At 35.7% G+C, this 24,484-nt stretch overlaps 1 protein-coding gene across 2 annotated transcripts; it reads right to left on the reverse strand.

Annotated features, from left to right (window-relative positions):
* Positions 1 to 483: 483 nt before the first annotated feature.
* On the reverse strand, positions 484 to 24,414 carry LOC116768801 (protein bark beetle). Of its 2 annotated transcripts, XM_061523943.1 has the most exons (15): positions 23,730 to 24,414; positions 14,044 to 14,207; positions 7,582 to 13,793; positions 7,295 to 7,506; positions 6,784 to 6,919; positions 6,243 to 6,462; positions 5,635 to 5,760; positions 5,488 to 5,517; positions 4,983 to 5,111; positions 4,580 to 4,712; positions 3,453 to 3,654; positions 2,962 to 3,094; positions 2,655 to 2,775; positions 1,972 to 2,581; positions 484 to 1,672 (listed from the first exon to the last, which is right to left on the reverse strand). In XM_061523943.1, the coding sequence occupies exons 1-15, from the start codon at positions 24,060 to 24,062 to the stop codon at positions 1,401 to 1,403; spliced, it is 9,033 nt and encodes a 3,010-aa protein (XP_061379927.1). In that variant the 5' UTR covers positions 24,063 to 24,414; the 3' UTR covers positions 484 to 1,400. The 2 variants fall into 2 exon arrangements, with proteins under 2 accessions (XP_061379927.1, XP_032515529.2); XM_032659638.2 differs by lacking the exon at positions 5,488 to 5,517.
* Between the last annotated feature and the right edge of the window lie 70 nt (positions 24,415 to 24,484).

Below are 24,484 nucleotides of genomic sequence, written 5' to 3' on the forward strand. Positions count from 1 at the left end.
TCGTCGCCAATTGGTAAAAAATTATTTTGTTTTATAGACAAAGATAGATATATTAAATAAATTCTCATTTCTCTTTTATGGTACAAAATTATAAAACAGTAATTTCCTCATATGAAACAAAGTACTAATTTAAGCCTAAGTAAAATTAAATTACTACATGTAATATGTACCTCTTTCTCTTGACGAACTTAACGAAACTAATAGGTAGGTACATAAAAATAAAGGAATTTTTTTTTTTTACGGAATATCTATTCTTCGTGGATTTGTTTATGATTACAAACTGATTATTGATCACAATGAATTATTGCAGAAGGTTTTAGTAATATTAAAAAAAAAAACTTATGACGTGCATATGAAAGTTAAAACATATTTCTGTGTATTATTTATCTCGATGAAATTTTTTTTGGGGGTCGAGTAAAATTAATATTTATATTAGAGGAAAAGAGGATATTAATAAGGATATGACAAATAAAATATTTGAAATAAGAAAATAATATTCCTTTTAATCTTTACTGTATTTACAAATTTGTACGATTTGTGTTAAGATATTAAAGCGTAGTTAACTATAGTGGAAAGTTTAATATAGAAAGACGATCATGTTTAGAGTACAACTGATTGTTGACATAGTGTAGAAATTGTATAAAAGTTATAAAGAGTTATATTTATTTTGTAGAAAAAAATTAAACATTTAATCTTAAAATTACATAAATCTTTACATATATATCTTTAAAGGACGGACATTAACATACATTTATAATATTTTAACTAAATACTAGTAAAAATGTCAATTTAATATTTTAATAATTCAACTAAATAAACTAAAATCTATGTCTAGTTATATTAATATTTTTAGTGAAGGGAGTACGGCGGTACCTACATAAACAATGTATTTTTTTAATGGTAACAATGTTTCAACAAACTTCACGATAAAATATGTCACCGATGTTTCTATATCAAGTGTTGAGATCGTTATGTCTACATTACAAATTAATTAAAAGTATATCAATAATATTTAATATTTACGTTCTGAATTCAGTACATATAAAAAATATATATTTTAAAATGCACTTTAAATATTACAGTACTTAGTAAGACATTGTCAGTCTTTAATCAAACTTATTCTAATGGAATTATGGTGTAAATATATTTTTTAAATATATATTCATAAGGCCCCAAGAAAAAACATTTTTAAATCTATCAATCTTCATAATTGACTCAATTAAAAAAATTCAATTCAAATTCGCGCCTTTGAAATAAGTCATTAAAAAAGTATTTTAAAATTTTGTCCATGATTAAAATAGTCTTTGTCTAATGTTATTTTTATCATTTACGGTTGAAATAATAGTTGCCATTATGGTTTTTACTAATAGTTGATTACCCTGTGTGTATTTCCTACATTATTACATGGCAGTTTCTAAAGGCTGGCTGTGTGCTCTATTCGCTTCGGAGAGTTGAGAATTTTGTGAGTCTTCGAAATCGAAGTTGGTTTCTAAAAGTGCTTCCGATCTCGATCTGGTGTATAGATCTGATGGGTGAAGGTCTGGTGATGAAGTGGCACTGGCTTGATAGCTTTCTGGATAACTCGGTTCATAGTCATAGTTAGTTGGATAATCTGTTTGATAGCCGGGTGGTTGCGGGCTGGGCAGTCTATCATCATAATATTGAGGCTCATCTGTAAATAATATGGAATTCTTACTTTCTTGTAATGCAGCCCTGGAAAGTATTGGCAGAGATGTAGATTAAGCTCAGAGGTGTTATATATGAGAGGTTCAGGTCCAGATGATTGATTGGTGATGATAAAACTACTGAAGCTATTGTCTATTTTGTGTTACATAACACCATAAAAAAAACATGGCTTTATGCTGGTTAGTTTATAAACACTTGTGATATTAAAATTGACTGAATTTTTATAACTATTGACAATTGAAATTAAGATACTAAAATATTATGAATATATCATTTTTAGATTACCTCGTCTATGTCCAAAGGTCGTAGCGGGTACAGCTCCAGCTTGAGGTTGTTCTGGCAGCTTGGATCTCAATTCCATCAAAAATGATAATTTCGGTTGACCTCCATGGTCCCGAGCCCCATACGGACCGTAGATCTTCCCTTCCCTTTCAAGTTCCCTCTTCATGAATATAGGGTCGTCGGACTTGTCACCCGTCAAGGGTAATGTATCCGAGTTGAAGTACTGCGAGGGGCTGGTGGGCGACAGAGTGTCATCCTCGGGTGAAGTGAGTCCTCCCGGGTGGTGTATTATCGGCAGCTCCTCAGTGGCCACGGTGTTCATGGATGGCGCTCCGCTGGCGGAGTTCTCCTTGTACCCTTCGTTCTTGTAGGCCAGGCTGTAGGGCCTGTTCTGCGGCACACTGTACTCGGGTGAAGCGGGCTTCCTGTTGAAGGTGCTGTGTTTCAGCTGTATGACGTTGTTGGGGTTGTGCGCTTCGTATATGTCGAAGCTCTGCGTGTCCTCCAGCGACGAGTTGAACTGACTCTTCTCCATGGACTCCATGGACGTGGTCGAGGCGAGCATCTTCTTGTAATCCGAGCCTTTCGTCAGTGTGTCCGTGGAGCGAGCGCTCTGTCAATACAGATATGTGTGGAGTATAATAATTAGTTACACGTTAACATCCGAGTTCTGTAAGTGTTCATACCATTTGGACCATTTTCCTCCTGTAGGTCGTGTCAGGGAAGCCTCCGTTAATGCTGCCGATAGACCGCACTGAGTGCAGGGACTGTCGGATCGAGTTCCGTCTCTCGAGTCGCTGAACGTGTCTGTAATCACATGTCAATGTGTGGGTAGCAAGTGGTTTGACAGAACATTAGTAGCGACGGTTTAAATATTTTCTCAATACTTATGAATTTCATTATGTTATAGTAATTAACATATTTTTTATATAAATTTATGGTTGGTTTGAGTCTCTTTATTTCTTGACCAAAAATTGTCCTCTATGTACTCACCGATGTTTGGATTTGTAGTACCAAGCTACGAGGGCGAGTGCCACGAGCAGTACCGCCGCTCCCAACACACACACGAAAGACACTACCAGGGCGTCCCCGCGCCATGACAGAGGATCGATTGAGATTTTAGGGTCTGGAGGTGGAGAGACGCAACATTTAAGAAACCAAATTAAAGTTTTACAATAATTAACTTTTTATTGTCAGTAGGTGTATATTGTTTAATGTATAAATATTACTTCAAAATCTTATAGATTTGATATTTTTGAAGTTATTGTCTATACAAATATATATATGTAAAGTAATATTACAGATCAAATATCGGAACGGGACGCATGTACATGGTCGTTTTTAAGGTAATGAGGGTAGTTCATTTATTCAGATACATAGCAATGCAAAAAGCAACCTAATTGTAATATGAAAAAGGTACAAATTCAACTGTCAGCGAGTACGAAACTCTTCCTACTTATGACTGTATATAACACTTGTCTCACCAATTTCGCATATGAACGCATTCTTTTGGCCACAGTCAGTGATCTCAATGTCCGAGTAGGCGAAGGAGGTGCACTGCGTGACGTAGTCGATGTGGTTGACCCACACTCGGTCGCCGTACCGCACCCACTGGTTCTGACTGTGGATGAACTCGTACAGGTCGTCGTAGTTACCGTTCACGTACGGCATGGACGCGTTGTCGGACTGGGAACAGCAGTGCGGTCATAAATATATATTACAGTGACAAGGGGTACCGCTGTATCGAAAAGATATGCTGTGACATAAAAACAAGGTTCAGCTGAGGCTCTGCTTCACGAACGAGCGAGGTGCGGACCCCTAGCCTTGGGGATGTTCCGTTCTAGGGGCTTAACAATTAAACTATCATGCTATTCGATTGACAACCAGATTAGTTGGTGTGAGCATTTGGATAGCGACATTCGAGCTGTGATTATATGTATTGTATAAATATAGCTTGTCTTGTTAGTAGTTCAACAAAGTAATGTAATGAAGCCAGTCGGTGGTTTCCCCAGCTTCCGTTAGCATTTAGCGATCTGTTGAGTATTTTGAATGTAGTGCACATATACCTTAGCATCTAGCTAGCATCTGTATAATACATGTAACATGTGTTCATTTTACTTTACATAAGATTCATGCTGAGTGTGCAGTTAACAATTTTTTATTTTTTTTCGTAACCTAAGGCTTCATTCGCACTGGAATCGTGGAATATTTTGTCAATGTCAACGTTTTTATTTGCTGGACGAATTATAGTCTCAGTACCTACTGTGAGGATGAAACACGAAGGAGTCAATATAGTGTTGCACTAAGGGTGTGACAGTTCACGCGGCAGTCCCATCCTTACTCCTTAGCGTGATAACCTCAAAACTCTTACTTTTAAATGATGCATCCATGAAAAAAACATATTTAAAATTCTTTCTAATAATACCGTCTCAATTTGTGATTAATGATCTTTAGGAAACAGTCGATTTTTTTTTATCAAAATATGCGTTATTAAGTAAAGCGGACCCCTAACATATTAAAGGAGTATTAAAATACTTTAGGGCGAACAAACATCCTAAATATCCATATCATCAGACGGAAAGCATGTCTTATGATAGTTAATTATACTAACCAGACAGAAGGCCCGCGCCTCGTGGTATGTCATGGGCGCGCCGATGTACATGTAACAGGTCCCGGACAACGAGACCCAACCCGGAGGACACTTCCCTCCGCCCAGGACGGACGCGTTGTTCATGTAGTAAGGTCTGCGGGCACCAGCACGGATCGGATCATCGTATAACAAACGAGCGATTAAAGCCTTAATATGAAATGTCGTGTTGGGAATGGCGGATGCTCAGAGTGGAACTAATAATATTATGTGTCGTTAACTACTGCCGAAGACAGCCATTACAACGGTTACACAGCTGTATATAACATATGACATATTTCATGTGTAGTGTGATCCACCCTGTATATAGAGTAGTATATGTTCTGTCTCTTTCGCCCCCTCCTCTCTCTCTCTCTCCCGTGTGTACCTGTAGTCCACCTCCAGCAGCCTGGGGTCGTCAGCGCGGTCCCTCACCCGCCCCGCCACCGCCAGACTCTCGTTGTAACTCCAATAGTTGTGCTTAGCGTCCACTCGAGTACGCCATACATCCAGAGAACTGAACACCAGAATAATTTATTAATCATATATACACACACACACACATATATATGTATATATATAAGATTTCATATCCCCGGGATCATAGATAAAATATACACATGTTTATTCTACTACGTATCCCATATTATTTTTTTCTTATTTCACTTGTATAAACAGCAGTACATATTCATGCAAAATTTATAATAACCATGTCGTAGATTTTAATGAAAAAAGTCATATGTGAAAAATAGGTATACTTGTTATAAGTATATATTTTTTACATGTAATAATTTATTATTAATAGATTCAAAATACGCAAAAATTTAATATTTTTCACATACAACCTTTTTAATATAAATATATAACATTTATTTAAATATTGTTGAGCTCACCTTATGATATTCGGGTTATAGTCAACAAAGCTACGTTCCGGCCATGCAACAAAAACATGCATTTTATAATGAATACTTAGCCAGACAGAACATGTAGTAAGGCACAGGTATTAGTCGTGACGTCACACGACATGTGGCATGTCTCACATGGATCTGTTGACGGTGATCATCTCGTAGTCGTTGTCGGGGTTGAAGAACACGTTGTCGACGTAGTGCTGGCCAGCGGTCCCCGCCGCCACGGTGGCGCGGCCCTCGCGGTCCAGCGCGTAGTTCCTGTCACATAAACAAACGCGACCCTTACTTGTAATTAAAAAGGACATAAATGCTTAATACATTTATACTTGAAATATATTTTTTACATAAAATCGGTCTTTGCTTGAACTCAGAGTCATTATTTGAAATTGGAATCTTTTCTTGAAATATATATTTTTTTGATATCTAGTTAACTGTCAAATTCCTAACATATCAATAGAACCTCCAAATACAATAAAACATTGCTAACGTCCCTTATACTCCTCCATCTTTCCGTTCTACCTACAATACCAAAATAAACAAACAAACATTCCAATCTAGATGTATTCTTCTTTGTAGCTGTAATAATAGTTAGTAATGGTAAAGGTCCAACTCTGGCTTTCAGTATACTTTAACATGTATTAATTTTTGAGCAATTAAAGTAATATTCTTTTGAATCTATATATATATATATATATATATATATATATATATGTGCGTGTAGGTACTCGTATATGTCTCACTTGTAGAATCCGTTGTGTGACGTGGTCTGGTATATGGGCAGGCGGACTTTGTGGAAGCCGGACACGTCGAGAATCCTGAGGCCGGTGTTGTGGTGGACGTAGTTGTGGCTGAAGTTGGAGACGACCTGATGAAGAACGATGACGTCTCGGTACAAGGCCCGGTTGCGGGTGAAGTAGTTGCGGTAGATCGTCACCTCCTGGTACGGGGATGACTGGCGACCTGGAACACGTCAGCATCATAACATGGTGATCATTGATTTTTCTTTGTATCTTGTTTTGGGTAATTTAAAAGCATTCAAAGATTTTTTGGGCTTCCAAGTTGGTCGTATTTGTTTTTAAACAATTTTACTCTTACTAGTTTATGTTTTTAATATTAATAAAAGTTCACGTCATTGTTAAAAATTTATCAAAAACTGATTTTCTATTTAGATGAATCTTCTATATAAAAACCAAGCAAGTTACATGATAGTGAGTTTTTCTTGACTATATTTTTCCTATTGAAGTTGTTTTATTACGTCAAAATCAATATTTTTAAAATTACCTTCAACCTGTAGCGCTGGTCTGTCGTGGTTAGCCAAAAATAAATTATTATGTATCCACCCGCGCAGGGAGGTCGCTGAACCCCGGGAATCAGCTCTCACCAGGAGGCCGCCGACATTGTTCCGAATTAGATTATTCTGGAACAAGGGATTTTTATTAATCGACTTCAAGTTGCTCTAAAATTGGCCCCAAAAATAATTAAATTAGGATCTGACTCAGGAAACGCGAGCTAAGAAATGTCTGAAAAAAATCTACTGTCATTCAGAGTTGATTAATTGCCTTTTGAAAAAAGGATAAGTTATTTATTTTATTCAACAGTTCCTGGATTTTCGACAATGGACGAAACTTCTCATGGTTCAATGGACTCACCGTGCGGGTGGCGGGTCCATCGCGTGGCAGGGAGAGGAGCTTCAACTGTGTCTGGGACTCGCGAACCAGGTGCAGGTTTGAAGGGTTAAAATTACACTTCAATACAGTTTCTTGAACTGTTTATGATTTTATGTCCGACTTACCCTAAATACTAAAGTCTGCGTATTCTGAACATCAACCGTCACGGCGGCCTGACACGTTGTGAAGTTTCCGTAAAGCTTGAGACAATTTTGGGTAATGTCATTCCTGGTTATAGCCACTAGAGGATTGACTTCTCCCACAGATTGGTAAGTAATAGCCCCATCACGATTGTTAATGATTTCACTGTTCGATATGTTATGTTGGACGTCGCGACCTGGAATAAAAACGTGGATTTATTATAGTCTTTATCAGATTGTGTTCATAAGGCTGTTGGCATGGAGGAACTCACTTAATCCAATAGCCGAAATAGGCAGAGTTACGATTTCTGCAATAAATCCATGGACAGACGAAGCGCCGTTAGCAAACAACTTAACACTCAAGCTGGAACCTTCCGTCTTGAACAGTTTTTTTTCATCTGGTGACCCATTCTCCAGATATGCTATTTGGGGAGCCGTTATGTTGTATATGTCTCCATCGTAAAGTGTCACGGAATCTCGTTTCCCGTAATTGAGGGTGTGGTTAAATAAGTTAAATTGGAGCAGTCTGAATCCAAACGGTTTTACTCGATACATGCTTTTGAAAATCTTCACACAATTTACTGGATTATTATCATATTTATAGTACAAGAGCACTCTCTCTTCGACGGTGACCACCTTCGTACTGTCACATATATCTATAAGAGAAAACAGGTGGTAGGGTAGATTTAAATCTTTCAAAGGCGTGAAACTAGATTCCTCCGAGTCTCGACCTTCACCACTCAATGATATAGCGCTGATCCCTTCTCCTAAGGTGTCGCTGATAGAATTAAACATCATATTGATTGTATCAGTTGGCGATATTACATTAATCCCATGATGCGCACATTTGCTTATATTAACGTTTTCAATGACTGGATTTTTAACAATGCTCTGTAGTGCCGGTGATTTTTCGTTATGTAATATCCCCGCTCCAATGATTTGAACGTGTTGCAAAACGCTTTCGACCTTCTTCAATGTCTCGTGAGTGTGATGATCATGTATCCTATGTTCGTATAGTGAATATTCGAATTCTGGATTGGTAAATCTTATGCCACCCCAATATTCTAGGTTTTCATTTAAATTTCTGGAGCCGCAATGAATGAAAACGAATTGCGAGTTCCATTTGCATTCATGTCTGTGGCCATACAATTGGCCGTTGAGACGAATGGGACAATCTTCGTAGCGATCTTCCGTCCCCACACATTGTAACGGTTCCGGCCATGACCATATTCGTGAAAGGGAATTACTGTGATACTCTACTCGATAGTCGTGAGCGAAGAATACGTTTATTGGATCGAAGCCCAGTTCTCGGCAAACCACTTGGGCGTTTCTCTCCGTGAATCTGTTATCACACATCGGAACCCACTGTAATGTTGTCCTGTTATAATATTCTAAGAATCCCTCGTTGTTTGTGTTATGATTGTCATCAATCATGGAACAATTACGTCCGGTGCACAGTCTAATTGATTCTGTGGTAGTTGACATTTCCAATTGTCTCTTATTTTTATGGTGGCTTGTATAATATTGGCTCACGTCTCTTTCAATTCTATTCGTTTCTATTTTAGACGAGGACGACATCGGCTTCATAAGGATCGGTAATTGACTATGGCCGATGGCTCGAAGTGTTCCCAATACTAAAATTCCAACATTAGGGGCGAATTCTAACACCACGCCTGGACTTATTGTAAGTGTAACTTCAGGCATAACTGTTATATCTACATTTATAAAGTACGGTTGTACGCGAGCAGGTAACGTAAGATCTGAAGTCACTCTTCCCCCGAGATCATTTAGATCAATATCCCTTTCAGCACTGAATGTAACCGAACCACTTGAATCGAAGCTATCTGTGAGCAAATAAGGCAAGTATGTAGCTACCGCGTGATTGTTCCAATCGTCGAAATCAAATATTTGTTTTCTGATTTCCTTTTCATCAGCACTGCCCCACCAATTCTCGGTAACATCAAGTAAATTATTAATTTTCGCTGTTTTTATACCCGCAAGCAACGTATATTGTAAGTCATTGCTACCGAAAAGATTTCTGCTAACTTTTACTTTCTGAACTCCTTTAAATCCTATGACGTAGGTGGGATCCGCGTTCCTTAAGAGAACACCACGATTAATTTGCGAAACGAACCTATTGTTTTTTACTTGATTAAATACAAACACTGCGTAAACGAAGCCCATGATCTCACTTTGACTGTCCATATAAAACTGTATCATGTACTGGCCCTTGTTTCTTTCTATTACGTTACCATCAATTCTCATCTTTTTCTCCATTCCGCTCAGCGATATTAGACCAACTTTGCAATAATTTTCAGTGAAGATATTTTTCGTGATATTAACTTCAGCGAAATGTCCATCAATAGCAAAACCGAATTGTTGATTATTACGCCAAGTGTTGTTGTTCATATAGATGGAGTGTGTAAAGTTCTCATTGTATTGCCATACATAAGGCAGGGAGACGTCAAATCCTCTATATTTATTTCTTTCTATTGTATTATCTTGCATGACATAGTGATATATATTATTGGAGCTCCTAAGATCTCTCGCGAAATGATATATTCCTTTACCGTTATCCGTTATCAAACTGTTATTAACCATAATTGTAATTTCTGTGACATTACTCTCATGTATGTCCCAAAAAGGTGTATTGATATATACAGCCTCCTCCTTGTTATGGGCGATTTCACAATTAATCAATTTAATAGTTTCATTAGCTTTCCTCAAGAAATGGTCACCAAGTTCGTTCAAATATCTGTTATAATATGAAGCTTTAACACCCTTTGTGTTTCCCTTAATTTTAGAGTTGTAAATTTGAAGGGTTGGTACTGGCCCTTTGATTATTTTGTTTCTTATATTTTGCACGGGCGCCATAATAGTACTTACAACAAGAACAACGCCTCCTACAGCACTCGTACCGCTCTCATATTTTAACACAACTCCAAATGTATTACTTGTTGTTGGGAATGACGACAAATCACGATCGAGGCACCATCGAGTACTGGCTTCGTTAATGTTTTGCGAGTCGTATATACAGATGCTCTCAGTTGAGAAGTTGTGTATGGGATTTAAAAGCTGCAGGCCAAGGACGTACCCCGGATTACATTTAATGTTATAGGTTTTTACAATATTTTCTGATAATTGTTTGGTAAAAACAATGTGTCTAGTTTCTCCATTGACCAAAGAAATGTCAGTTTCGTACTGAGGCACCATAATAGGATGATAGTTTGATTCATCCATATTAAAGCCAGGATCTAAATGAAACCACCCAGCTATTTCTCTCTGTTGTGGTCCTGTTATGTGAGGATTATGGGAGATTCCAGCCAAATTGTTATTTTCTATAACTGAACTGTAAACTTTTAAACCCAATTGCTTGAAACTAATTCCACTGCCTCTATTATTGCTGAATTCAGAATTACGAACGGTGTTTATCGCATCAGCACCGTATAGATCGGAGTACAAAATACCTAAGCCATCGTGATAGTTATTATTAACTTTGACGCTCTCGAGGCTGTGTCGAGCAAAATCGATTTGTAAAGCGGGTTTAAATAAATTAGACGAATAATCAAGAAGACCCGCCTTTTCTATTGTGACGTATTGTAAATCCGCTCTTTCGGCAATAACACTAAATCTGACCCCAGCCCAACTCGATTCATAACATCTTATACCGACATCGTTATCATGCGTGCAAGAATTTTCGAAACTTTCAATAGTCTCAGCCTTACACTTCGTTATATCATTGTCAAATTCTGTACATTCTACATTCGATAATATAATATCCTCAGCTGTGCCCGCGTTTGGTATTTCGTTTGGTTCTAAATACCAATCGTCAGGGTTTAAAGCGAGACCAAGCTGATTACACACTAATGCAGCGTTCACAATATTCCATTTGTAGTTACAAATCGTGCCCCATTTACTGTCTATTCTAACTTGCAATCTTCCTTCATAAGGCGTTCTGCCACCAAGTAGTCTAATAGGTACTATTGGCTCTTGATAACCTGGCGTAGTTATTTCTACATCTGTATCAGTCTCGTAAATACTATCGTTCGACATAGCGACTTCTTCTTTCAAGGTGAAGGTTATATCGTTTGGTCGTTTGCCTCTTGCGTCTAACTTACCAGCGACCATAATGCCTATAGAGGGGGGAAATTTTAAAATAACTCCTGATTGTAATATCAGTTTACCGCCCGGCCGGATGTTTATGTCTTTGTCCACATCGTATTCGCCTTGCCTTAATATCTCAATGCCTTCTACCTCTCCTCCAACTACAGACGAACCGGGTACATTGAATTGGGGGACATACAGAGAATTGTAATTAACTTGCGTAGCACCAGGATTACTGCTGTGCAAAAGGTAGGGCATATAAATAATTTTAGCTAAATTATATCTATCTTTTCTGTGGAACAGTCTATTGTTGACTTTTTCTTCATCTCCAAACCCGAGCCAGTTATACGTACAATTAAGTATTTTACTTTGATCTTCGACGTGTGATCCTATTTCGTATTGTGCCTCCGGATTGTTTATTATATTTCTGAATACATCTACATTACTAGACGTTAGAACTATTGCAGCGGCAACTCTGCTCCGTGGCGTGAGCTTTGAAGACAGACCGTCAGGTAGATCGAATGGTTCTCTTATCTTATTTTCTCGCAAATAGTTTCTTGAAAACAAAATATAATGGAGATCACTGTAAGAGGACAGTCCCAGGTTGACTACAAAAGGTCCGCTATTGCCGTAGAAGTGGTTATGTTGTATTGAAAATCTTGCGGGTAATATTTCAAACTCCTCTAAATATTTCCCTTCTATTCTATTAAGTATTGCAATCGCTCCATAATCTCCGTGTTCGAAGAAGTTGTATTCAATATTTCCGAGAACATTCAGGGCGGGCTGAATTTTTATTGGGACTCTTCGATTTTGGTAAAATCTATTGTGACCTATTTGTAAATTGAGCAATTTAACGGGGTTATTGAGCTTCCAACAAGTTCCTACGTCTATAGTGCTTTCAATGCTCGAGTTAAACCAGTTTCCGGTTATATTTAGCCAGCTGTCACCACAAAAATTCCCATGCAAAATGCCGACATCCAGATTTTTAAATATCTCCGAGTATTCGATCACTGTTGTTTGGTTCACATAAACATATTTAGTTTCTTGCGTGTTGTTGAGCCACACAGCGACGCCGTAGCCCTGGTTAGAGCTTATTATGCTTCTGGATATATTCCGGTTACCGCCAGTAACTGTGATGTTCACGCCGTCGCCTTGATTGAAGGATATTCGGCTTTCAGTGACATTTACATCGCCAGCACCGCTCGTTACTTGAAGACCAGCCACGTGATTATTATTCGATATTGAAGTCCGATGGATGTGAATCTGGGACCTCAAATTTTCAATAACTACTCCCCTACCATTGTTATCAGATATAAGGGTGTCGGACACGTTCAAGTCGTAGGTTTTACTGTTCCCTGATGTTAATCTCAGGAATCCAACGATATCTGTTCTAGTATCGGCGCGGAATCTGACGTACATTCGGTTCCTTGTTGACGTAACGCTTTGTGGTCGTGTGTGATTTCTGATACTGAACCTTAGTAATAGTTTATCGCTAGCAGTTAAGCCATCGTAAACGAAAATCTCTCCAGTCTCATTACGGTTCGTTAACATTTTTAAAAAGCTGAGAGTAAGGACGTGGTCAGGTCTCGTGTAGAACTTTTGATTGCAGTCCCGTTCCATATTGGAGTATCTGGACTGCTCTATGGACATCTGTATCGGGAACGTTTGGCTCGGCGTGGAGGCGAGCGTACACAAATCGAACACCTCGCTGCGGTCGAATCTCTCATCAATATTCAGTTCATGCACGACGTATTTGATCCCGTCGCCGCCATTGTCGCTGATGTGGCAGTTCTCTATCTTTGTCATGCCATAAGTTGAATTAACATAAACACCGTAACCTCTATTGTGTTGTATCGTGCAGTTGTGTATATGGATTGGAGCGTTCGGTGACGTCACGTTTATAGCGTTGAAGGCGGAGTTGGCAACGGCGATATCCTCCATCACGGGCGGGACACCTATAATGTCCAAAGCACTCGTGGCGTTGTTGTCTCTCCCGAGGCCCGCGTTCCTGATTGTTATATGAACCAGCCTGGACATGGATGTGGGCACGTAAAGCGTATTCTCAGCTGTTAGTATTCTTTCGTAGACGGCGTTTTCGAATCTCAGTCCTCTCCAATGGACACCGGAATTCTTCAGTTCGTTATCGTCATGATGCGGCTGACATTGTATTCCGAGGTCGGGATGATAGTCGCACACTCCTGAGCCCAGCTGTCGTGAGTTCCAATCACATTGAAACAGATCGTATTCGGTGCCTTTACACTTGGGTTCCTCCAGTAAGAGCCTCGCTCGTCGTCCTGGCTGGCGATCCATCCAATTGTAAAACGTTCCGCCCATGAACCCTAATTGTCTGCAAGCCGTTTCCATGTCGTTGATGGTCCAACTGTAATAAAATTGTGGTTATTTAGCAAATTAAATAAATGTAATGCTTCGGTTAGTTTAAGGGTCACAGCAACAGTTAGACTGTTTTTCCGATTACATTTAATGTTTGTACTTTATTTTATGGATAATTCTGTAAAGTTCAAGTTAAAGTAACTGAGATTATTCGCCCAAATGGAAAGAAGTTACACTGTTTAATAATAATTAATTGAAGCAGACGTCTTGAAGTAATCACACACAGACAGGGTACTTACTTCCTGGAGTTGGTGCATACTGATCGCCATTGTCCCCTATGTAACAGTTGAAGTCTTCCGGCTAGTATAGAGGGTCCGTCCACGAGACGAATGGCCGGCAAACTGTTGTCTTTGTTCTGTGGTTCCTCCGTGCTCGTGAACGTTATACCTCTACCGTGTTCACCCTGGAAACGTTAAATTAATAGAAAAAATAAACCATGAATAAATGACAAATTTTAAAATAGACAAAATAAATCTATAATATATTTTGTTTTTGTTGTATTTTATATAATCACAAGTTCAACAGCACCCAGACCTCCGTTGCATACATCCGTTTCATGCCGATATGAATCGGCCCCGCTTTAATTTGTTGTAACTTTATATGTACGGCGATAGTGTTTTATAAAGTAATATAATTTTGTTTTAAACATGTTTCAATTATATATTTAAATTACCAATGAATATTAATTGAGCACACAGAGAAGGATTAAATGTTTACTTCTTAGTAGGTCTTCGTTTGTCAAACAAGCATCGATTCGTTCCAATATTTCGTTTTACATATTACGGTCATTTTATAACTAATATAAAAGAAACCATAAAATGTTAGGTTTTTGGTTACACGAACGACGATACACGCGGCATCCGAGTACTACGATTAAGGTATTGCCTCAGAACTAGTTTTACAGATAGTACAATATTGGAACTGGATTATCACACACACATTGTTAAGCTACGATAGTAAAAAAATAAATTAAAGTAACGTACAAAGAGGTTTGTTTTAATGTGGGCCCAAAGACGGGCCAGCGGTTCGTGACGCCATCAATGGGAGTTGTGAAAAGGCAGGAAGCGATGCGTGAAGTGCAAGGGCATTGATATATCACATACATATACGGATACTTGGACGAGTTCGTGCATCAGAATTACATATAATGATAAAGATTCCTTGTTTATTATCAATTGTGTTCATTTTTAAGAAGACTAGCTTTTGGCCGTGACTTCGTTCGCTAGGAATTTGAAGTACATTACAGGGTGAGGTTTGCCAATTTTTAAAACGGTTACGAAAAAAGGTGAAGGTATTTTACTAGGATTCTCAATTATATCGTCCGAACTCCGGTCTCCTATTTATACAAAGATTACAACACGAAAACAATTTTGTAAAAAAAATGAATTAAAATGATATTGTTAGACTCAAAATTCAACCTGCCCATGAATATTGAATAGGCATTTACTGAATTAGAATAAAACGACCTTCGCATATTTCGAGAAGCTTCCATAGAATAACTTATAGTTTTACCAACTTATTTTGACACTTGTGGACATGAAAATAGTGAAAATTAATATCCACGTCATAAACAAAGATAACAGTTTTCGTATTTGTACTATTTACAGGTGGACCCACGTTGCCATTAAGATATTTTAATGAAAAAAAGTCCAAGCGTAAGATGTAGCAAAACCGGAGGATTAAACAAGGACACTTCGGAAAGTATGTGATGAGTCACAGAGGACTGGGGTCAACGCGTTTTAAGTTATTTACACAGATTATAAACACAACCTACTACACATCATGTTTTTATCTTATCTGTGCATAGCTCTTAAAGTTATACAAACTTATTTTTATATTAAGCAAAATTAATTTCCTTTAAAAAAATATTTTCATATATTATATTGAGACAAATATAATGAATCCATATTTAAAATATACTTTGGTTAAGAACAAGAATATATTGATGTCAGATTAGTTTTAAATGTCGAGTAGGTCAAATTTATAGATTCCAATACGTTTTCCAACATTTTAGTGGACGCCAAAGGTTTAATATATGTGTATGTACATATGTTTTAGGCAAAACTACATTATTAACACACAAACTATTACAAAGCAGCACCTGCGGGCACATTAATGGCCGTTCGCGACTGCCATGTTGTATCATATGACTTCCGCCGAGACAATGAAACACCTCCATAGAATACTGATGATAATGTCCACACTAACATTTTAACGCCCACTTCATTTGTTCATTTTTTTTAACCTAAACTTATTATTGAAGCTTCTGAGGTTACCTAAATTAATACACGACTAGTTAAAGCACTTTAAAATAAATGGATTTTTTTATTTATTTTCTCATTAAATAAATTTGTTTAATTCGTTTGGTCGTTAATTTAGTGTCATATTCATATAAATACAAGAGTTGTTTTAAAATCTACAAGTACCGGGATATCTCGTCTCATTCACTACGGAATCCTGTCCGTGTGGATACATTCTACAATCAATACATACTATTTAAATATTTTATTCGTCTGTAGAAAAGATACGATTGTGTTTTATTTCAAGAATGGACTAGGACACTTCGATCTTCTGGAATTAATACAAATAAAAAAAAACTGGTAACTTAAATGAATATAAAAGTCTACTAAGACTAAGTTTAGGACTTTTAAGTATTTCAATGAACTTAATTTGTTCAATTATTAATGTTTTACTTATTTTGAAACTAAATTTACTTTTAGTGTTATAAGAAAAATAATCATTAATAACGTAAAGAAGTTATTAGACTGAGAGTTGGCTAATGCGCATTGTATTTATTGCTTAAATTTTAAATTATCTCATTAGTAGATATAAATATATACGTTACGTTTCATCCACACGGAGATATACATTTTTATTACAGATTAAAGCCTGCTTTTTTGTACATTTTTATATTTAAACAAAGACAATGTCACGCTTTTTACGATTGCAAACAGAGCGGGACGATGGTATCACGCCATATGCTGGACCATGTCAGGTGACACCATGGCAGTACAACGACTTTTATGTTACAGGTTAAAAACGTCATGGGATATATAACGTTGAACATGCCACATCCGTTATAAATACTATAAAGATTTAAGTTTATAATATAATCTCTTTAGATACAGTACACACATATGTATTTCAATACTATCTCGTATATCTAGTAAATCTAGTACATTTAAATATTATAACTAAATAAATAGCGTAAGTCTCAAATACAATGGATCCACGTATTATTTTTATAATGTCACATATGTCACATTTAACGACGAATGCTTTGATCGTGATGCCTGAATGTCAAACGTGAATGAAGATGGAATACGCAGTGCTTCACGGTGGATATTTTAGCGTTCCCTACAGTCTACACATAGAAAACTTTATTATGTTCTGTAGTTTATATGTTTGGTGTATAGTTTTCAATCCCTAGGTTAATACTATTGTTTAAGTATATATATATATATATATATATATGGAATATCAACATACAACTGTTTTAATTTACAATAATAAATATACAAAGTTAACATATATACTTTAAACTTATATATGTACATTGAAAATGTATATAAAATTAAATATTTAAAACTATAGTTAAAAACGCTCATATCTACCGTTTCGTCTCATAAAGAACAAAGTGTTCCGTGGCAATCCATGGGTGTTGGTTAGCGTTACAATAATGTAATGGTCATAACGTTACTGAAACACATCCTTGAACTAACTATCGCTCATTATTAACAAGCGGTTACGAATTTCGAAGACTATATTTTAAGACTTCATTAATATAAAAAGGATAGTGTTAAAATAAAAAAAAGTCACTATAGAATCATCTTAAAATCTCATCTAGTACCTGATACGTAAGTACCTATTTTGTACTTAATGTCTTAGATCAAATATTGTACAAAAATATTTGTAAAAATTTGCATAATTATGAATATTTACATGTGTTTATATACAACAGCACCAACCATCAACGAACTTTTCTCAACACTATTACTATCCATTCGCACCGAAGTGGTTTAGCCAGGGCCGCGTGTTCGTAACTCTTAAACCTTAGTCAAATCTTAAACGTTAATCAATGAATATTTATTACAATACTTCAACTATCAAGCCAGTGTTAGACACGCTCACGAAAGAATGAACAAGAATGTAAGCCACAGTCGAGGGTGACGCAACTCGCCGACGTCTGACGGTTGCATTCTGTGGCTGATGCATTTGTTATAGCATTTATATAATAACAAATGAAGCATTCAAAACTGATCTAGCGGAAATCAAATACACAAAGAATAGTCAAATTTCGGAAGGAGAGCTTGAAATAAAAATAAATAAATGAAATAAAACAATTCGTTATGATTAACTGTTTTTTTTCTTAATGAGATCTAAGATCAAACAAACATCTCGTCTGCCCGTGATCACGGTTGCTGAAAAGTAACCGAAACGTCGGGATTATGTAGTTTTTTAAAATAATAAAATCCGCGTAGTATAAATATAAAATTGATCTATATAATTTCTTATTTTTAATATTACTCTTAAAATTCTATTGCTTTTGGACATTTTTATTTTTGTTTATTGATGTAACAGTTTCAAGTTGTACAGTAATTTGTCTGTCTACAATATAACCATCGCCTAGCCACTTTCGTCGTATCATTTGTGAAGCAAATTAGTTCTTCAGACCTTCAACTTGTACATGCCATATACGAATAGTTCCAACGAAAGCTGCACTCCTTATGTAGTATTGGCTCGCGGCTTGTAAGGTCGCCAGTGCAGTGAGGTGGCTTGCGTAAGAACTGGCTACTTCAATAGGACGCTTACCATAAGTTCGCGAAACTACATACAGGCCGTTAATAGTATTTCATTCATACATCGTCGCACATTATAGTATTAAGGTAGATTATGGAATGAAACGCGTCGTACGTATATAACGTCGAGATTATTTTTATGTAGTGGGAATATATATATAATATAACGGGAAATTATTTGTATGTAGTGTGACGATACGAATTTCGTGATAACTATATTAAATTCCCAAAAATGTATTTTAAAAATTTTATACTGTGTTCAACAAATATAAATAATATGTGTGTGTGTGTGTGTGTGTGTGTTTGTGTGTGTAATCAGCAAACTTTGTATAAAATATGTAAAATTTTTGAAACGTTCAATTTCCTCCCGTGTTATTCAAGTTAACAAAGAGAAAGATTTTTATAACGAAATTTAAGTACTGTGATAATTTAGCCGCAACAAAATTTAACACGCCTGTTGTAACTTACCTTCAACCTTTTGTAATAGTCTCGAGAATGAGGTCATAATAATATATTGTTTTGTATGTAATTTATTAAATAATATATAAAATTCACAAATGGGATATGGATTTGTTTTTATAGCGTTCTCTATACAAGTGTATATCTTGTTGTGTTAAGTTCATGAAGTACTAGCTGATTACCGCGACTTTACATGCGTTGTTTGATATAATAATAAAGCGTTTATACGGACAAGAAAATACACATCCGTGAGCATATAGTGCTAGGAACAGTGGTTGGTTCTTAACAGTTAAATATATAGATATTAAATAAAGATATTGCACTATTTTTAGATAAGAAAAAAATCGTTAAAAAATGCATTTGAAAATCTTTTAAAGCTAAAATATATCATAACTTAACAAAGGTAAGGTTAATATGATTTTAATGTTTATTAACGTTAGACCATTTCCTTTGCTCTTCTGCATTTAAATCGTGACAGTCAAATAATGGGTGCATTGACCTCCGAGCGAGATCGCAAATCGCTGAGCTCACCAGTTTTCTAAATCGTGCGATACTCCGATACGGTAACGTCTGTCCGATCGGTTTTAGAGAAAAAAAATACGATTTTGAAACGAATATTCTACATCAGTTAAAAAAACTTAAGTATTTGATTTAAAAAAAAATATATATTAGAGTCGATTGATACATTTAATAATATATTGAATATAACTGTACAATACTTTGTTTTTACTTTTGTCCTTTTTCATTAATTATTTTCATCAAGTAAGTCAATTTCTTAACAGAAAAGTATCCGTAATCATTTCGGAAGACTAAAAATTTTTTTTGATTCTTTCCACTGTCTTATTTTCAGCATCTACTAAAACTATGACCAATAGAATTAGTTATATTATCTTAGTTTGTTGCAGTAATAATACTATATAGTAAAAGTATAAAATACCTAATGTAGTAATAAGTATAGGCTTTAACCTGAATTACGGAAACTCAATCCAACTACAACTGTGTCGGCTTCATATTAGTAAATTTGAATATGCAAAACATATAAAAGCTATGACCTTGTAACGCTATACGTAAAACCGCTTACACAGATTTACCAAGAATAATACGATTAAATTAACTAATTAGTTCAGGAAGCTGCTGAACACAGGTATCAGATGTCTTGGACTTACAAATTATAAACATTAGTCACATTTCAATTCATAAAATACACGTTATCTTTTTAAATGATTCAATTCATTCTTTATCTATACTATATCTTTGTATGTAATATAAGAACGACATATCTTTTTTCTTTTACTCTTCATATTCCCCCCTCCCCACCTCGCCACCTGTTCTGATAACGTTTTCACATTACAACAGTTTCACTCTCAGTGAATCACACTGAGTCATATGAAGCGTGACACACTAGACAAACACACATACATGTGTTTTGTATTAACAGCATCATTTGTATCTCATATATGGAAGACTAGGTTTAGCTCGCGACTTTAGCCGAAATGACTACGAAAGACGTCAGGAAGAACCAATTAAAAAAATGATGGTAACCAGCGAGTAGCGCCACGTGTCGTTTATAGCACCTGACCTTAAAAAAAATATAACTGTTGTGAAATATTTTCGAAGGAATTAAGTAGAATTTTAAAATAAAGTATAGCTTATATGTTACTAGCTTTTGCTCGCGGCCCCGTCCGCGTGAACATCAGAGTTGTTCTATGCCATTACGGCCGGTGAACCCGATCTGCACTTCATGGTTCCTCCCATGTAGGACCGAGATCGTCATAAAAGGTAGCCTATATCCCTCTCCCGGGACCCATCTACCTCTCTACTAAATTTAATCAAAATCAGTTCAGTAATTTGGGCGTGAAAACGTAACACACAGACAGAGTTACTTTCGCATAAGTAAAGTAGCGATTTTGATATAAAGATATAATAAGAATTTTATACAGTTCCATATAAATCCTTGTCTTTCGTTGAAAACTTTTTCAAACATACCATACTTCGGTACCTACATTTATGTATTACCTACGCATAGACATACATACATAGACGCAAGCTTTATAATATTAACAGACATTTTTATCTTTTAAATAAAAAATGAATACTTTGATACATGCACATCCAACATGGCACATTTAAATATGAAGTCAAATAAGCTTACTTTAACTTTTAAGAGCCAGTCGGGGGATTTTTACTAGGTCGCGATTCGTCTAACAACCGCAGTAAGGAATCACGCTTAACGGTTAACTGGCACGCCAACTATTTATAGAAGTATCGATTGACCGATATCATTTGACACGATTCTGTAATGATTAACAACAAACTAACTAACGGCTTGAATCACAGTACCAAGGTCAGCTTTCTTAGTGCCTACTGCATAGTTTGAACCGTCGGTTAAACTACTAATGTTGTAATGTTAACTCACACTCACAAGTCACTATTTTCTTATTTAAATTTTATAAAAAAAAAAATATTTATGTATTAAAGAATTGTTTTTTTTGTATACTTACGTATCAAGTCGACAGCCATCAAACCATACTTTATGATAGCAAATAAAAATAAAACGACCTATACCTTCATTCAATGCAGATAATAACATTTCTACGAATACACATATTAATATGTAATAGTAAATTATATTACATATTAAAAGTTACATGTTAACCTAACTTGCCACTCTATATTTCTCTGTAAAGTTTTTTTTTCTTATGCAATAACCGGTCAATATTATAAGGACGCTACAAAGGCAAAGGCACCTAACTCGTAGAGCCAAGCGTCAAGTGTATGCTTGACTTAGCATTTGGGACAGATTATTATTAATAGGAATTCTAAGGAAGTAAGCCGTATTGTTTCATAAAGCTACACAGTTTTTCATTTTATTACAAGAAAACAAAAAAGTAACGAGTACTATAATTTTTAACTTTATAGGAATTAAAATAATGAATTAGTTGTATATCTATTTTACGTATTTGTCTTTGTATATGATCTTAGCTTTGGCCTGTGAAGTTTAAATATTTTTGATGACAAAAAACCGTTAAAATTCAAACCGAAACAGTTTCCACGACGGAGTTATATTATCATTGTTTACAGATCTTGACACGATTTTGATAGCGGCGTTCCTAATTAAACAATAAACATTAAAGTTTGATGCGATAAAAACCGTTACACTAAAAACACATAACTATAAGATCCTTTCGACATTTTAGTATTTTTTTAAAGTCAAATAGTACTATAAATAATAAAATATCGTTAAAAGTAAAAGTATATTTTTTATTATATATCAACCTGCTACAAGCCAACGCACAAACTACGTGACGTTTTTTTTTGTAAACACCGTTGCCAACAAACAGGTTCTTTGAAACTCACCCCACTAATGGTGAAAGTATTCTTTGGGGTGGAAACCATTTTTTGTGCATTGAAAATGAATTCATTGAAGTATATTCATTTTTTTAAATGCACGTTGTGAACAGGCAACCAGGTTTATAAAACAACTCATTATTCTTACAACTGTATGTGAACTATGTAATATGTATGTAGCGTGGGAGTAAATATTAAGTTTGGCTTTCGCAGACGATATCATTCGTTAGAAATATTAATATTATATCATTACTCGTTACATCGATTTTACAATAGATTTGGTTCATTGAGGAATGAATTAAACAATAAATAAAGTATCTGAAAGAGATCGTGATCTTCTGCACTCCAAATGTTTTCAACACATAAATCGTAACAATATTTTGAAAGTGGAAGTTAGTGAGAATGTATTAATATTTAATATGTTTCCAACAATAATAACTAAATAAATTATAATGAAAAACATGTATCAAAAAGTTTATAATTCATGTAGTTCAAAATATAACAAATGTGACAATAACCGAAACACATAATGGCGGAGACGCGGTAAAAACCTAAAAACGTGAATTATATTCGACAATATGTAGATCATAACATAGTTATATAATTTCAATCACCACTATTGACAATCACACTATCGTCACTATTGACATTTTTTGTAACCTTATTTATTGACAATTAAATCTTCTAAGGACGCGACATAGACGAGATTTATAATCTAATTTAATCAGCCTCTATGGCAAAGGTCAGGCCGTACAGCCGATGTGTCCGAACATCTGTTCCTATATTAGGTATAAGAGCCGAATATGATTCATTTATTTAAGATACGTAGGTTGAAAGACGTTAATTATCAACGGTGACTGGGTCTCCCGTTTGCCTTGGTGTTTGTATCTAAAAGACCTTCACGTATTCAAATTATAACCAAAAATATTTTGCGACAGCAGTTCGCAAATATTTGATATCATTTAGAGAATAACATTATTTGCTTGCTTCATATGTATTTACATTAAAGCAACAGGTGACTAAATCAATACGGTTCGATCATGATATCATTATCAGGGCAAGTACGTGCCCTTATCAAAAGCGTTTATCATGTGTGTTATCAAAGGGACAATGCGACTGACTTTACGAAAGTACTTTTTTTTTATTATAGGTTTAGTTGATAAATGCAAAAGATTTTCTAATTCCAATCATTAAATGTTTATTTCATATACAAAAAAAAATCTTATTGGAATGCCATTTCCATACATAAATATTTTGTCCTTGTTGCTATTCTATTAAAATCATTTTAGAAATAAGGTATTACAAGAAAATTTACTTACAACAGCCGTCAGTTTTCCACGAACCGTGATTCCGATCATGGGAGCGAATTTCACTTCTACGCTGGGTTCTATAACCAGCTCGCCCTCTCTCTCTATGAGTAAGTCATCTCTGAGTAAATACGGGCTACTATCCGCCCTCCAAACGATTCTTCCACTAGTTACAACCCCACCTGATAATTCCGTGAGACCTGATGATTTATTCAACATATATGGATCCATCTCATCTTTTCTTATCTCCTGACCATCACAGTTTACGATACACAACACTAAAAACACCGTCCGCCACTTATATTTGGTATCACTGAATTGACTATGTCGTTTTTGCACCCCCATCTTTTTATAAATATTTCTTTAACAATAATTCATTTCACTAATAAATAGTTTTCAAAACAATCCATCAACACACCTAGTCACATAGTGAACAGGTATACAACGCTTGGGAACCATAGCTCCTGTAATATATGTGCTTTGAGACTTATATGAAAATACGTTTTAAAATTATTATAAAATATCAATAAAATTAAACGAAGTTTTCTTTTTTGGGTTGAAAACAATATCAATAAAACAAAGGCAGTCGGAATCTTGGGAGGGAAGCAAGCGAAAACACGCGCCGCGGCGCGACCGTTGAATAAAGTAGTTTGGCCGGTTTTGTACGTGAACGGTGAAGTTGGACTTCCCTCCTCTCGGCCCTACCTCTTTCCTCACATATACACTAACGTAAAACTTCCTCCCCTCCACTTATATTTCATATTGAA

This window comes from Danaus plexippus, chromosome 4, assembly GCF_018135715.1.
Source record: "Danaus plexippus chromosome 4, MEX_DaPlex, whole genome shotgun sequence".
NCBI lineage: Eukaryota > Metazoa > Arthropoda > Insecta > Lepidoptera > Nymphalidae > Danaus > Danaus plexippus.